The sequence below is a fragment of the Octopus bimaculoides genome, chromosome 3 (genome assembly GCF_046866305.1).
Source record: "Octopus bimaculoides isolate indiv1 chromosome 3, ASM4686630v1, whole genome shotgun sequence".
Classification (NCBI taxonomy): domain Eukaryota; kingdom Metazoa; phylum Mollusca; class Cephalopoda; order Octopoda; family Octopodidae; genus Octopus; species Octopus bimaculoides.
The window spans coordinates 132,118,134-132,134,223 of record NC_142930.1 but is presented as its reverse complement, the minus strand read 5'-3'; the positions used below and the strand labels follow the sequence as shown (position 1 = coordinate 132,134,223).

The 16,090-nt window shown below is 37.7% G+C and overlaps 1 protein-coding gene across 1 annotated transcript; it reads right to left on the bottom strand.

Moving 5' to 3' along the window:
* Positions 1–251: 251 nt before the first annotated feature.
* On the bottom strand, positions 252–15,879 carry LOC106875661 (YEATS domain-containing protein 4). The gene is made up of 7 exons (XM_089349653.1): positions 15,185–15,879; positions 13,467–13,586; positions 10,146–10,212; positions 9,084–9,178; positions 5,962–6,054; positions 2,554–2,641; positions 252–854 (listed from the first exon to the last, which is right to left on the bottom strand). The coding sequence occupies exons 1-7, from the start codon at positions 15,221–15,223 to the stop codon at positions 475–477; spliced, it is 882 nt and encodes a 293-aa protein (XP_089205779.1). The 5' UTR covers positions 15,224–15,879; the 3' UTR covers positions 252–474.
* Between the last annotated feature and the right edge of the window lie 211 nt (positions 15,880–16,090).

Sequence of the window (16,090 nt, the reverse complement as noted above, 5' to 3'; positions counted from 1 at the left end):
TTGAACAAACTCTCATTTGCATTTCATATCCTGATTGTATAACCTTGAATAGCAGCTTTGTTCCCCTAATTCAGATGTGTCCAAGGAATTACTGAATTCATTTATCATGGAAACATCCCAAAAGATATTTTCTCTTTCTGAAATTGAATTTTTTCTTTTTTGAAACTGCATTATTTTTCTTGAAAAATTACAAAAATAAAAAAGTAAAATTAAATGAAAATAAAGATATAAACAGATTAAACATACATCAATAGGTTAGTAAATAGATTTGGCTTTTATTGGTGGTTAAAGAGAAAAAAAAAAAAAACTAAATATTATTTTAAAAATGAGGTGATGAAATTTGTTGATCCCAACTGTAGGTTTTGAGAATACCACAGCCAGAGCCTGCTTAACCAGGCTCAGTAATTAATGATAAACTATTTATAAGGAACTAATTCCTTTGGATTAATGTCAGCAAGTTTTGAAGTGATGATTTCAAATAGAAAGAGTATTTATACTAGTTGTAGCAGAAGAACTAATGCTAAGTGATGTGGGGACTTCGCTTGTAGCTGCTGTAGTAACTGTTGTAGGGGTGGTAGCTCCATTGTCAACTGAAACATTTAGAGATACGGTAGATGCAGAACTAGTTGCAGTCAGTAGAGAAACAGCAGTACTGGAAGATAATGGAGTTGTCGGGCATTGCAAAGGTTGTGTTAAAACATCGTCGCATTCTTCCATTTTCAGAATTTCATTCTTGTATTTTAGTATTGTCTCTTTGCTTTGTTTTAAGCGTTCATTTAATTCAGCTATTTCATAACGGATTTTATTTTTAGCATTCAAGATATTGTTGACTGTCTTCTCTCGTTTTTCTTCAACTGTAAAGAAGGAAAAGTTTACATCAGGTTTACAGAGAAATCCACAAAACAGTTTAACATTTACATTCTACATGTTTTATATCAGGCACAGGCAAGGCTGAGGTACAGTTAGAGCTGAGTCACAGGGTGGTGGGGCCACAGGCATAGTGGCCACAGGTTGAGGCATGAGTATGGTCAAAATGATTTTAAAGATAGAAATTTACGAGCTTCAGCCACATTTTTCATTTGTTTTACATGACCTTACTTAGAGGAAAGGGAGTCCCCATGACCCTTTCTAAGGTTTCCAAGATGGACAGGAGGAAAGGAGGAAGTTATTCACAAACCAGAGATATTGCAAAATTGCTTGCAACAGAGTGGATTCTGATAAAAAATATCCAAGGATCAAATGATGGTGTCTATCTGTGAAACATCAAGTATGTATCACACAAGAACAGGAAGAGTCATTTAAAAGGTTTCCAAACAGGCATTACACATCATAATTCAATGTCTGTTTTCCATGCTGGAATGGGTTGGGCGGTTTAACAGGAACTGATGAAACAGAAGACTGTACCAAATTCTAGCGGTATGGTTTCTAAGGCTGGATACCATTCCTAACACCATCCTCTTTACACAGTGTACTGGTTGCTTTTTTCACATGGCACTGGCACTAGTGAAGTCATCGAATAACACACAAGACTCAGTGGGGAGCAGTACTGAGGGAGGTGGCTTTATACCAGGTAATGAGAGGCCACAGACAAATTGAAGGACAGGTACAGGTGTCTTGCTGTATGGAGATACATGGTTACTGTCAGTTGAATTTTGCTCACAAAGCTTTGGTCAAGCTGAGAGTATGGAAAACATACTCAAAGTGCTGTGCAATGTGATTGAACATGGAATTATTACATCAAATCTATATGAACTGTTTATATACAATGCCTCTACCACTCACCAAACCTATACATCATTTACATATCTATCACATCAGATCAATCATCATCATCATCATCATTTAACGTCCGCTTTCCATGCTAGCGTGGGTTGGACAATTTGACTGGGGACTGGTTGACCAGGAGGCTACACCTGGCTCCAATCTGATTTGGCAGAGTTTCTATAGCTGGATGCTCTTCCTAACGCCAACCACTCCGAAAGTGTAGTGGGTGTTTTATGTGCCACCAGCATGAGGGCCAGCCAGGTGGAACTGGTGACGGCCACACTCGAAATGGTGTGTTTTACGTGCAACCTGCACAGGAGCCAGTCCATCGGCACTGGCAACGATCTCGCTCAAATGTCTTCACGCGCCACTGGCACAAGTCCCAGGGAGGTGACGTTGGTAACGATCAACGGCCACGCTCAAGCCTCCTCCATATCAAATTTATATGCCATTTATATACATCCACATCAAATCTATATATCATTTATATACATGCTTCCACTATTTCCAATCAACAGGGTGTCCACAAACTCTGGGTACATGGGGATTAACACATACTTTAAGAAATTATTATTTCTTATATTTAATTGTTTATGTTATGATTTTATTTACTCCATGTACCCAGACTTTGTGGACACCCTGTATATATCATTTATAATATTTCCCCTATATCAAATTAATGTCATTTATATACAATACTTCTATCACATTAAATCCTTATGATGTTTAAAATAGCTGAGATATTTTCAATATTTGAGAGCTTAAAAGAAACTGCTGGCAAATACTTACAGTCATTTTCATGGCGATACGTCCCCATCATAATGGGACGAACATTGGTTAATAATTGGTGCATCATTTGGGTTGGATCTTGAAACATCTGCAACAAAGGAATCAACAGAAATGAAACAGAGAAGTTCTCTTCGAAGTATAGTCATAAACGATGTTGAAATTACTTATTATTATTATTGTGAGAGAGCTGAGTATGCCATCAAAGTGACACTGGGGTAAAATATACAAATCCCAGTATACCCATCATAACTGCCCGTTTGATAAGGGTACACCAGACACATGCATCACAACCATACGTGCACAACATGGTGATCTCAATACAGCACATGACCTTGCAGGTGGGGCCCGGTCAGAATTTTCTTCAGGTCTTTTCAGAATTTTTCTTCAAGTAGCCCATCCCACTCAAATGGTCCTTGAATAAGGATTGTTTAAGGATGTTGAATGAAACACCCATGTTTTCAGAGGTGAATTATTCAAACTCTAAAGAATTCCTCTCAACACATGGCTATGATGCTCTCCCACTATTTTTATTTGTGATCAGAGATGCATATATCGTCAGCCACCAAAGGACAAGCTCAACTAGTTAAGGTCAAACAACTGACAAGCAAATCTGTGGAATTGAGCAGAATATTTGCTGTAGCCCATCTTTATACCAAAACAAAACAATGTACATGATAACACTTCCAATCACCTAAGATAAGAAGCCATGAGAGCCTCTGCCTGGTACTGTATCAGGGCATTTATTATCATCATTATTATTATTAAAGCAACGAGCTGGAAAAATGGTCATGCCGGACCTTGTGGCATTACATTCCAAGTTCAAATTTGAAACTGAAAAGAGAAACATGTCTACTGATGAAATTCAACCATGTATCTATTGTTTGCTAGGAGACAACGTAACAGATGGCACTGCAGAAGAAAGCCTACCATTCCTTCTTCCAAGTCAGCTTACTATCAACTGAGCATAGTGATTTATCATCATCATCATCATCATCGTTTAACGTCCGCTTTCCATGCTAGCATGGGTTGGACGATTTGACTGAGGACTGGTGAAACCGGATGGCAACACCAGGCTCCAGTCTGATTTGGCAGAGTTTCTACAGCTGGATGCCCTTCCTAACGCCAACCACTCAGAGAGTGTAGTGGGTGCTTTTACGTGTCACCCGCACGAAAACGGCCACGCTCGAAATGGTGTCTTTTATGTGCCACCCGCACAAGCCAGTCCAGGGGCACTGGCAACGATCTCGCTCGAAAATCCTACAGGAGCCAGTCAGGCGGTACTGGCAACGGCCACGCTCAAAATGGTGCATCTCATGTGCCACCCGCACAAGAACCAGTCCAGGGGCACTGGCAACGATCTTACTTGGCTTGCCGGGTCTTCTCACGCACAGCCCATTTCCAAAGGTCTCGGTCCGTAGTCATCGCCTCGGTGAGGCCCAATGTATGAAGGTCTTGCCTCACCACCTCAGCCCAGGTCTTCCTGGGCCTACCTCTTCCACGGGTTCCCTCAACTGTTAGGGTGTGGCACTTTTTCACGCAGCTATCCTCCTCCATTCTCACCACATGTCCATACCAGCGCAATCGTCTCTCTTGCACGCCACAACTGATGCTTCTAATGTTCAGCTTTTCTCTCAAGATACTTACACTCTGACGGGTATTCACATTGACATTACACATCCAACGGAGCATACTGGCTTCATTCCTTGCGAGCTTACGTATGTCCTCAGCAGTTACAGCCCATGTTTCACTGCCATGTAGCATGGTTGTTCGTACGCATGCGTCATACAGTCTGCCTTTTACTCTGAGTGAGAGTCCCTTTGTCGCCAGCAGGGGTAAGAGCTCTCTAAACTTTGCCCAGGCTATTCTTATTCTAGCAGCTACACTTTCAGCGCACCCACCCCCACTACTAACTTGGTCGCCCAGATAGCGGAAGCTATCGACTACCTCTAGTTTTTCACCCTGGAATGAGATAGAAGTTGTTTCCTGTTTGTTTGCAGTCTTTATTGCACCTGAACATCTGCCACAAACAAAAACTAACTTGCTAGTTAACCTGCCTTTGATGTTGCTGCACCTCTTATGTGTCCATAGCTTGCACCGGGTACATCTTATAGAGTTACTACCTACTCCTTTTCTACATACTGAGCAGGGCCATCTACCTGAAGGGGTTTGTGTTTTATCTACCTTCCTACTTATTAGGATTTTGGTTTTAGCTAGGTTGACTCTAAGGCCCTTCAGTTCTAGACCTTGCTTCCACACCTGAAACTTCTCCTCTAGTTCTGATAGTGACTCCGCAATTAGGGCAAGGTCATCAGCATAGAGGAGCTCCCAGGGGCAACCTGTCTTGAACTCCTCTGTGATTGCCTGGAGGACTATGGTAAATAATAGGGGGCTGAGGACGGAACCTTGGTGGACCCCTACCTCTACCCGGAATTCATTGCTGTACTCATTTCCAACCCTCACCTTACTGGCCGCATCTCTGTACATGGCTCGCACAGCTCTCACTAGCCATTCTTCTATCCCAAGTTTCCTCATTGACCACCAGATAAGGGATCGGGGGACCCTGTCAAAGGCTTTCTCCATGTCAACGAAAGCCAGGTACAGAGGTTTATCCTTGGCTAGGTATTTCTCTTGCAACTGTCTATTTTCACAGAGGGTGTTCACACACACACACACACACACACACACTGACACACACATACATTTACTTATTCAGCCTTACACTCATGAGTGCACAAACACACATTCACACAGACACAAACATAGGAAACAAACATATGCATACATTCATACACCTACACACACACACACACACGCAAACGCTTTGGTGTCAGCCTGGAGAAGACACTTGCCTAAGGTGCTACAATTTAACTCAACCTAAAACCACGTAGTTGGGAAGCAAACCTCTTAACTAAGTGCACCTATCCAACACTTGTACCTAAGATTAAATTGAAAATTATTTAAAATACTATCATAATATGCTTGAAGTTTTGTAGTATGTGTAAATGAGATGCTTGTAAAAACTTTAGGGAATTGTTTTCTGAATTATTATAGGCTCATTAAACAACATACATAGGATAATACCAGACCTTTTCTCTTTGTTTTCATTCATCGACATCACCTTACGTTTTTTGCTTAACTCCTCATCTGCATTATTTGTGGTTTGCTGTGACAGATACCCTAGTTTTAGAATAGATAATAGATGCACTGTATTCCTGCCTGATGCAAGAGGGGGCTAACAAGAAGGTAGGTAACAAGAAGGGCATCTGACTGTAAAAACATCACCTAAAAATTGGTAACTATGATGAGTATGATTAAACTGTCATGAGACCCACAAGACTAATAATCCTAATTGTTGCAAAGAAAATAGCCTTAAAATGTTTGCTGTACTGATGGGAAATATAGACTTACCAATTCATCATAGAATTCACAAACTAATGATTTCTTTCCCAACATAATGTCTGTCTCACTTTGGAATAATTTTAATAAATGATACAGTGTCACCTGAAAGAAAAACAGAAAAAGAGAGAAAAAATATTAAAAAAATATAAAAAATATAAAAAACAATAGAACGGTGTGATTTGGTGGATGGGGATGGAAAAAAATTGAAAAGGATCTTTCAAAGTACTGTATTTTAACGTATAAGGAACCCTTTTTTTTGGTCAAAAATTAAGTTAAAAAATATGGGAGTTACATGGATAGTATTATAATCCCTTACAAAACCTTTTTTTTCCAAATTTTAAGCTCAGAAAATTAAGGGGTTCTTTATACACGAGGGTTCCTTATACACGTTAAAATACGGTAATCTGTCTTATGAAATCTGCATCAACCGAAATCTAAAAAATTAAAAACACCTAGCAGGATTTCAGTTAGTTTTAATAACAGCTAAGGACACTTCATACATGACAGAATGGTCTACTAATAGGGCAGGTTAATAAATATGTTTCCTAATGTTAACCACTGGAATATTATTATTAAATGATACAAATTTTCAAAAAAGGTTCTTTGAACAAATTACTGGACCTCATAAATTCTGTGCCATGTAAAAAGCACCCTGTACATTCTATAAAATGGTTCGTGTTAGGAAGGATATACAGCCATAGAAACCCATTCCAAAACAGACAATTGGGGCCTGGTGCAGCTCTCCAGGTGTTCAGTTCCGGTCAAACTGTGCAACCCATGCCAGCATGAAAAACAGACATTAAATGATGATGATGATGATGGACATATCAGAAGAGTTAACTGCAATTATAATAGCCATCTATATATCCTGCTTAATTACAGTTAAAATACTATAGTTTTTGTCCAAGATAAAATCTCTTATAGACATGCTGTCATAAAAAAACATGACATATTGAAGGAAGACATAAAACTGACTTGGCAGTGGCAAGAAAGAATACCAGATGCATCTTTGTCTTCTTGAGCATTGTCAATGAAGTGTTCTTGTTAGTCACATGCCTTAGATGAAATGTGTTGCTTCCTATATAGGAAACACTGAATAATGAATAACTGCCAGGCTGTATAAAAATCTGGTGTACACACTCAAAACAGCATTAAATTAAAATAGCCAATAAAGCAAGAAGGCAACAAAGCATCAATGTTCTCCCTAGCCACTGTCAGGATGATTTGTCATCTTCCTGCAATAAATATTGTGTATTTTAACACAGCGCATTCATAACAGTATAGAGGAAGACCACAGTATCTTAGTATCTTGCCTGTCAATGGTGTATATATGTTAAATATGATACAAAGTAGGATATATTAATTTAATATTGCTTCAATTGCATACAAAATATTTTTAACACCAATTATACCCAAGGGATAAAAATCATTTCTCAAGAACTACAAGGAATTGTTTCCAATGTTAGACCATTTTTCCGGGGTTGATATAATCAACAATAAATTCAATCAAATGTGTGACCTCATGGCCAAGTTAAAAATCAATATTATAATCAAACGTTCAGCAGTGACCTCAGTGAAATTTGACAATCTCGAAGACTATTCTATTTGTTCTAACTGACCTATTCCATGACTACTGAGTGTAGTAATTTTGTTAACAAAAAAAAAACACAGCCACCAAATGACATGGGAGACCACCCTGCTTTACTTAATTCATCGCTTCAACAAGACACCTGCTCCTGTTCCTCTATTATACTTTCATATTGCACAATAGTATACTCCACTCAGTTGAGGGTTCTTGTCTTGTGAGTACTTGGTGACCTTACCAATATTGGTGCCATGAAAAAGCACCCAGCTGTAGAAACCATACCAAAACAAACAGTGGAGTATCCAACCCATGCCAGCATGGAAAAGGGACATTACATGATGATGATGATGATAGCAGGCTATTTCAACATCATCATATTTTGGGATGATCTCACCGTCAATAAAGACATCAGTTGTGGCTCGTTCTGGGTTTGGTTATTTTATAAATGGTGTGCTTCTTAGCAGTATAGCTTTCCTAGTATACAAGAATGCTAAAGTGTTAGACCAATTATGTAAATATTACTGCAGGTGTGCTGTGTGGTAAGAAGCTTGCTTCCCAACCACATGGCTCCAGGTTCAGTCCCACTGTGTGACACCTTGGGCAAAAGTCTTGTTATAGCCTGGAGCTGACCAAAGCCTTGTGAGTGGTTTTGGTAAATAGAAACTGAAAGAAGCGTGTCGTGTGTGTGTGTCTCCCACCAATATTTGACAACTGGTGCTGGTGTTAACATCCCTGTAACTAAGCAAGAGACCAATAGCATAAGTAACAAGGCTTAAAATTTTTTTTTTTAAATTAAGGACTCCGGTTGATCCATTCAACTAAAAATTCTTCAAGGCATTGCCCCAGGATGGCCACAGTCTAATAACTGAAACAAGTAAAAGATAAAGCTTATCATTTAGTTCAATTCAATTTTAGGCTGTCTCCAACCCATTTTTATAGCGTTTTGCTCCAAATGTATTCTAATGTTTCTGGAGTTTTATTTCTATGTAAACATAAAAAGAGGAAAGATAATATTCTTCAGTATTGAGAAAAACTGCCACTTTTCTCAACTGAATTTAATAACTTTCTCTCTAAAAGCAGGGAAATAACTTTGTCTTGCTTTGTTTTACAACATGAGTAATCAACAAACACAGACAGAACAAGTGAAATAAACTATGAAAGTTACCAGTAGTTAAACATTAAACAATATTAAATCTGGCAATGATGGTTTTTATCAGTTATTAATACTATTCCCATGGTCCTTTGTTGCTTAATGCAAGACATACCAACAATATACCACTACTATCATTTCATTCAGACAATTAGGCTGGAAGGGTCATGAAACACTAATGGACTTAGGAAATTTACAAATATCTAAATAATCCTAATACGAGTAGTGTATTGTTGGTAATGGTAGAGATGGTGATGATAGTGATTGCTGATAAAGGCAATGAGAATGGTGGTGATTATGATGATGTTGATGATGAAGCTGATGATGATATAGCTAAGTCAACTTTTTAGAAGTAATGGGGGAGGGAGACAAGAATGTTGCTGATATTTTACTTACAGGTCTTTCATTACTGTCATTGAAATAAATCTTAATAACCACTTCAAATTCACCCCATCCTGTTTCTGTGACTTCGTAGGGAGGTTTTGTAACAACTGGAAAAGAGACAAAATATCATTTACAAACAGCCAAGCAAAGGCAGACATAAGCAGTCAACAAGAGATAAATACAGGTTTGGTTGTGGGGTTAAGATGTTTACTTTGCCACTGTACGATTCTAAGTTCAATCCCAGTGCCTTAGGCAAGTATACTACTGAATCTACAATGTGTTTAGAGAAGTTCCAAACATGTAAGCAGACCATAGAATTGAAAAGTCTTGAAGTAAATTTCTGAAGTTTTGTGACGTAGAAAAGAAGATTGGACCTTGCTAACATCAGGGAAATAGTTGTGCTTGAAACGGAGTAAATACAAACTCCATATAGTATGCCCAATGTAAGTTATGGACACATAAAAGTTGAAGTGGAATCAGAGACAGATTAATGGAGAAGGCAGACTTTGTATAAAACAGATTCATAGGTGCAAAACCACACATGAAATGAATTCTCTTTAATGTGATGGATGGATGGATGGATGCACAACTATGTAATATGCTATAAGAATCGGTGCATGAAACCAAAATACCCTGTGGTGTCACATTCCACCCTGACTATATCCTTTTATACATTATTTACATTTGACGGATAATTGTCATCTTGTTTGTTGTTAACGCAACATTTCGGCTGATATACCCTCCAGCCTTCATCTGGGCATATGGCGTAGTGGTTAAGAGCGCATGCTACTAACCCTAAGATTCCAAGTTCGATTCCAGGCAGTGACCTGAATAATAATAACATTGAAAAATACCTTAGGAATGAGAAACCAGGTTCAAAATTTCCCCCAAGATACCTAATGAAGGCTGGAGGGTATATCAACCAAAACGCTGTGTTAACCCATCCAGCTCACACACAAATTTACATACCCAATATCTATATCAAGTTTTAATGCAATTAGTGGTTGCTATGAAAACAAAATCACTATTTCTGAATGATTGCTGAAACACAAAGAATATAAATTGAAAGAATACCTCTGTTTTGATTTGGATAACTTTCATGTAATTTAAAATGAACCTTTTTCACATAATTTGATAAATCCTGAAAGAGAAAGTAAACAATATTAAAACTATATTAATACTTTACATAATTTATAAAGCACTGACAAATATTAGAGATATTAATTTCATTTTGAAAAATCTAAAATTATTAGCTTTTTCTTTTTTTTCATGTCTTCATTACCAGATAATTAATCCTGATTACTGAAAAACTTAAAATGTTGCCATATCATAATCATCTTCATTTAACATCCGTTTTCCATGCTGGAATGGGTTAGCTTCGGTCAAACCATCAAACCCATGCCAGTATTGAAAATGGACATTAAACAATGATGATGATGAGGAGGAGGAGGTGGGGGGGGGACAAAAGTTTTAAGTTTTACAGCAATCAGGATTAATTATTTGGTGATGAAGACAAAACAAAAAAAATCTAGGTGCAGGTGTGGTAAGAAGTTGGCTTCCCAACCACATGGTTCAGGGTTTAGTCCCACTGCATGGAGCCTTGGACAAGTGTCTTCTATTATAGCCTCAGGCTGACCAAAGCCTTTCGAGTGCATTTGGTAGAAGGAAAGTGAAAGAAGCCCAGCTAGTACCGTGTGACTGGCCCTCGTGCTGGTGGCACGTAAAAGCACCCGCTACACTTTCGGAGTGGTTGGTGTTAGGAAGGGCATCCAGCTGTAGAAACTCTGCCAGATCAGATTTGGAGCCTGGTGCAGCCATCTGGTTCGCCAATCCTCAGTAATATCGTCCAACCCATGCCAGCATGGAAAGCGGACATTAAACGATAATGGTGATGATGATATATATATATATATATATATATATATATATATATATATATATATATATATGTATGTGTGTGTGTGTGTGTGTGTGTGTGTGTCTGTCCGCCACCACTGCTTGACAACTATTGTCGGTGCATCTATGTCCATGCAACCTAGCAGTTTGGCAAAAGAGACTGAGACTTAAAACAGTACAAGGGCCGATTCATTTGATTAAAATTCAAGGCAGTGCTCCAGTATGGCCACAGTCTAATGACTGAAACAAGTAAAGGAAACTAAAAGAAAAGAAACAGTCACTTTCATGAAAACTTTTTTTAAAAAGCAAGAATTCTTTTTCTGCATTGCATTTTTACCAATCTCTCAAATTCATCATGCATAATAATTTTCTTCACTTTTCAAATCTGTTTTATGTGTTCAGTATTTGAAAAACTATTTTATGTTTATTTTTATATCATAGCTCAAGGAAGAACAGCAGTGTCCATGACCTTTCGCAGAGCCTCCAGGGCTGGTGGCATCAAAATGGATTAAGAAACCACTTCTCATATGCTTCAGCGCATCAAGGTATCAAAATAGGGTGGATAAGTTAAAAATAAAAACAAACAGCTTTCGGCAGAGGGGTTAAGTCAATCACATCATATCCAGTACTCAACTGGTATTTATTTTACCGATCCCCAAAAGGAAGAAAGGCAAAGTCGACCTCATCAGAATTTGAACTCAGAATGCAAAGATAGATGAAATGCCACTCAGCATTTTGCCCAGCATGCTAACGATTCTGCCAACTCACCACTTTAGCTTAGCTTTTTATGAAAGTATTAATCAACAAGAAACCTAAAAGGAGTAAGGGTTAGTGTGCTGGATCACTATTCACAAGAGCAAAAGTTCTGATCATTCTATAGTGAAGTAAAATAAAAGTATATTAGGTGGGGTGGGGCTCCCCAAATGGGGTCTCAGGGAGTAGCGTCCCTGCCTTCCTGAGCTAGTTTCCCACCACATTTCTTTAAAATTGTGGTAGAGGCCTTGGTCTCAGGACCACTCATGTCTAGAAACTGAGGTTGGGGTAAGCAAGGACATGCTCCCCATAGAAAATCCAGCTCCAAAAAAGCCTCATGATAGCAAGGGAGAATGAGCCCTAGCCAGCCCAAAGGTTGGGGTGGACTGCACTTGCTTACCTCAGTTGCTATGGCATTGAGGTAGATCCAGCCACCCCTGTTAATGGAGACAAAACTCGGATTTAAAAAACACTGGATGATGATGAGTGAATAAGATGTTTTGAAGCCCAGGAGTTCTGAGTTCTTATCTCTTGTAGATGTTTTACTGTTTTTATTGGAAGTATATGAAATTTTTCATTACCAAAGCCCACTTAATTAATTTGTTTACTGCCCATTTTGCCATGCTAATATGGGTTATTTGGGGCAGGATATTTAGTCAGATCCCTCTTCCTGTAGCTAACCCTTACTTGTTTTCCAAGGAAATGCTTTCTTATTCTGTAGGTCTTCGGAAGTACAGAGCAACTGGATTTGATATGAACATGGAAGAGACAGCTGAAGCTGTGGAACATCAAAATTTATGCACACACACACACACATATATGACAAGCTTCTTTCAGTGTTTTGTCTACAAAATTCACTTGCAATGCATTAGGACTGGAGGCAATAACAGCAGACACTTGCCCAAGACATCAGGTAGTGAGACTGAACTTGAAACCAAGTGGTTACAAAGTGAAATTCTTAACCAAACATCCATGCCTGTACCTTAGATATAGATATTAGATCTGGTAAGGTTCTGCCTAACACTATGGATTCTTGTGATCCAGGAATGGATTAGTGAAGTTGTTCAGAAAGCTACACTAGACATGTTAAAAGATTTAGTGTTGTACTTGAAAGAGTTGCATTTAAATACAACTTACAGAGTTGTTGCAGTCTAGCCCTAGGCCAGGCCATGACTGTGCAGACCTATAATCAAAGGCATACTAACCATGACCACCCTGTTTTATTTTCAAGCATAGTTTATCTTGAACTATATATGTTTATTAATATAAGTCAAGATATTGAACTATATTGTGTCCTTCTATTTTTAAGATAGTATCATTTGAGTGAGAATTAGCTGTTATTTCCAGCCACAGAGGGGCTCCTTCACTGACCAACCTGACTTACTAAAATAAATATTGTGGAACAGTGAAATAAACAATGGGTATTTAATCTTTCTACTACCATTTTTCTGTTGAAATACACAGCATTTGCTTCAATTAATTTTGAAAACTATGAAGTTATCAAAATGTCTTTGTCATTATTTACCTGGTGTTAGAAACATAAATTAGCATGAAATTTCGATGGAAGATTTTAATTAAGATTGCTCAAGAAAAGGACTTTTGTACTGTAGAAGCAAGAGTGGTTTCAGGCAGGTTGGCATAAAAATGGTAAACATAGAACGCCTCACTTCAAATGGTTCTTACACCAAAGAAAAAGACTATTAAATTCTGATCAGGTTCCTAAATAACAAAGCAAAAATGTCTTACTTCATTTCGGAATGATTTTACATAAACTGTCCATTGGTGAGTGTGGCCATCTTCTTCTCGCTTCTTCCCAAAGTATCGGGCAATATTTCCATAGACAATTGGCTTAATAATGGTCAGTCCCTGAAATGAGAAATGAAATCATAAGAATGGTGTGACTGTGATAAGCTAATGCATGCTGACCAAAAGAACCTTATGTATTGTTGTTACTCAGCAAAGCTGTTCTAGCTGTGACCATCACAACTTTCTTTCAAACAAAGTATATTCATTCTTTTACTTGTTTCAGTCATTTGACTGTGGCCATGCCGGAGCACCGCCTTTAGTCAAACAAATCGACCCCAGGATTTATTCTTTGTAAGCCCAGTACTTATTCTATCGGTCTCTTTTGCCAAACCGCAAAGTTATGGGGACATAAACACGCCAACATCGGTTGTCAAGCGATGTTGGGGGGACAAACACTGACACATGAACATACACACACACACATATATACGATGGGTTTCTTTCAGTTTCCGTCTACCAAATCCACTCACAAGGCTTTGGTCGGCCCAAGGCTATAGTAGAAGACACTTGCCGAAGGTGCCACGCAGTAGGACTGAACCCGGAATCATGTGGTTGGTAAGCAAGCTACTTACCACTCGGCCAAGGGATTAAATTATTCAGTGTGTATGGGATTGCATGAAGGTTATGTCGTTGTCTTGAAAGCTACAATACTCAGTGATAATACAAAATAAATATTCCCAAACAGCACCAGCAAATTAAGGAGCTGCGCTGTTCAGGCATATCTGGAACTTGGAAACGAATGAGAAAACCTTTATATGGTCACTCGACCTGCTAGAAATAGTAGCCACAAACACCCTAATGTTTTCAGAAAGACATTGGATAATGTGGTCCTGAGTTATATAGAAGGAACGCCTCATTCTCTAATACAGATGAAATTCACAGAGAAGTCACACAACTTTAAACCCGTTGAATGAAATGCCTATTAGTTCTTTATTATTTGTTAAACAGACGAAACAAAATACAAATAAACTGTTACTTTATCAAAGAATCAGATGTATTAAAGAAGGTGTGACATCCGTGCTGTAACTAAAGGCATTAATAACGTGAGGTGAAGTTGGTTCGATCGTGGATCGAAACTGGTTTCTCAGAGAAGCTAGGTGTAACTCAAATTTACGGCGTAACTGTAACACGGATTAAAAAAGAAAAGACAATGGAATAATTGCCGAAAGTCAAGGAAGGGATAAAAAAAAAAAAAAACGTTTTAGAGTAGTTTATTTGACTTATTTAAGTATAAATTATCTGAAATATAACACTTAATATTTATATCAAATATACGAATGACTAAACATTAACTTTCGCCTACAGAACCAAAAACCCAACTGCATTATATCAAATAGGAATTTTTTAATGAACTCATTTTTAAAAATTGTTAATTTAGTTGTAAAAATATATCGTTTTCATTACTTGGTATGAAATCTTTTCGTTCCCTTTTTAAAGAATTTTCTCGTCAATGAATTGCTCAACACTTAATTTTGTTATTAAGAAAAAAATTCGGACACAAAATATGTATTGAATTACGTAAAAAGAAAAAGGCTTGCCTTGAGTCATTTTAGGTTTTATACTTAAAAATTAAGGATTATTGGTAAATTATTGTGAAAAATTGTTCATCAAGATTAACAGCAAGTCGAGGTCTTTGAAAAGATAGGGAAAATATTTACCTTAATCCTTCCACCGGAGTCTGGTCCGAAGTCCCCCATCACAGAAGTTATTTGTTAAAGAAGAAATCATAAGACAATACAAGTTCCACAGTAATTATTTATCAATTAGAACAAGTCAGAAAATAATAAATCAATGTTACGAAAACAAGGAAGAAAAGAGATTAAGGGGAAAATTGAAATCTCTTGTTAAATACCGCCTTTTACATCAAGCTGAGAAATTATTTGTAAAAGAGCAGTGATGAGTTTAATTCATTAAGTGGGGTTTGTTTGTGTTTTTATTTTCTCTCTTTTATCCTACGTTATAATAATCGAGTTATTAAATAAACTTATTTTCCTGAGTTTAAGAAAATAGTTATGTTTTGCATTTGAAATATCAAAATAATTGATAAATAGAGAGTGCCATTTCACAATCACATATACCACGCAACCATTGAATACGATCATTCGGGCATTCAAACGAATGATAGACGCAAAATACAGAAGAATGTAAGAATAAATCTTTTTTTAAAATGCTGTTTTTACTACGATGGAAGATAGAAAATTATAATATCATATTAAAGAAAAGGAAAGACTTCCTCCCGCCCCCCCCCTTTTTTCTCGCAAATTATTTATTTATTTATTGCCAAAATCCCACGTTTTCGGATACGGAGATTCCGGAAAATTGCCAAAAATCGGAATTTTGAAATTGCTTCCTCCTCCCCCAACACACCCATTGCCCCTCCCCCAATTTCTTAATTTTTCCCTTTTTCCGTAACCCTAGCCCTAAAACCCCGACCCTAACCCTAATCCAAACCCTAAAACCCTAACCCTGAAACCCTAAAACCCTAAAACCCTAACCCTAAGTAGAATCTCCGTATTTTTCCGCATATTGTGAAAAAAATTCTGAAAATATTAAAAAAAAGATGA

Coding starts and splice junctions, on each gene's coding strand:
- LOC106875661 (XM_089349653.1), bottom strand. CDS start 15,223: ATGGGGGACTTCGGACCAGACTCCGGTGGAAGGATTAAG. Junction 10,213..13,466: donor TAAAATCATTCCGAAATGAA/GTAAGACATTTT, acceptor TTTCTCTTTCAG/GATTTATCAAATTATGTGAA. Junction 9,179..10,145: donor TTATCCAAATCAAAACAGAG/GTATTCTTTCAA, acceptor TCTCTTTTCCAG/TTGTTACAAAACCTCCCTAC.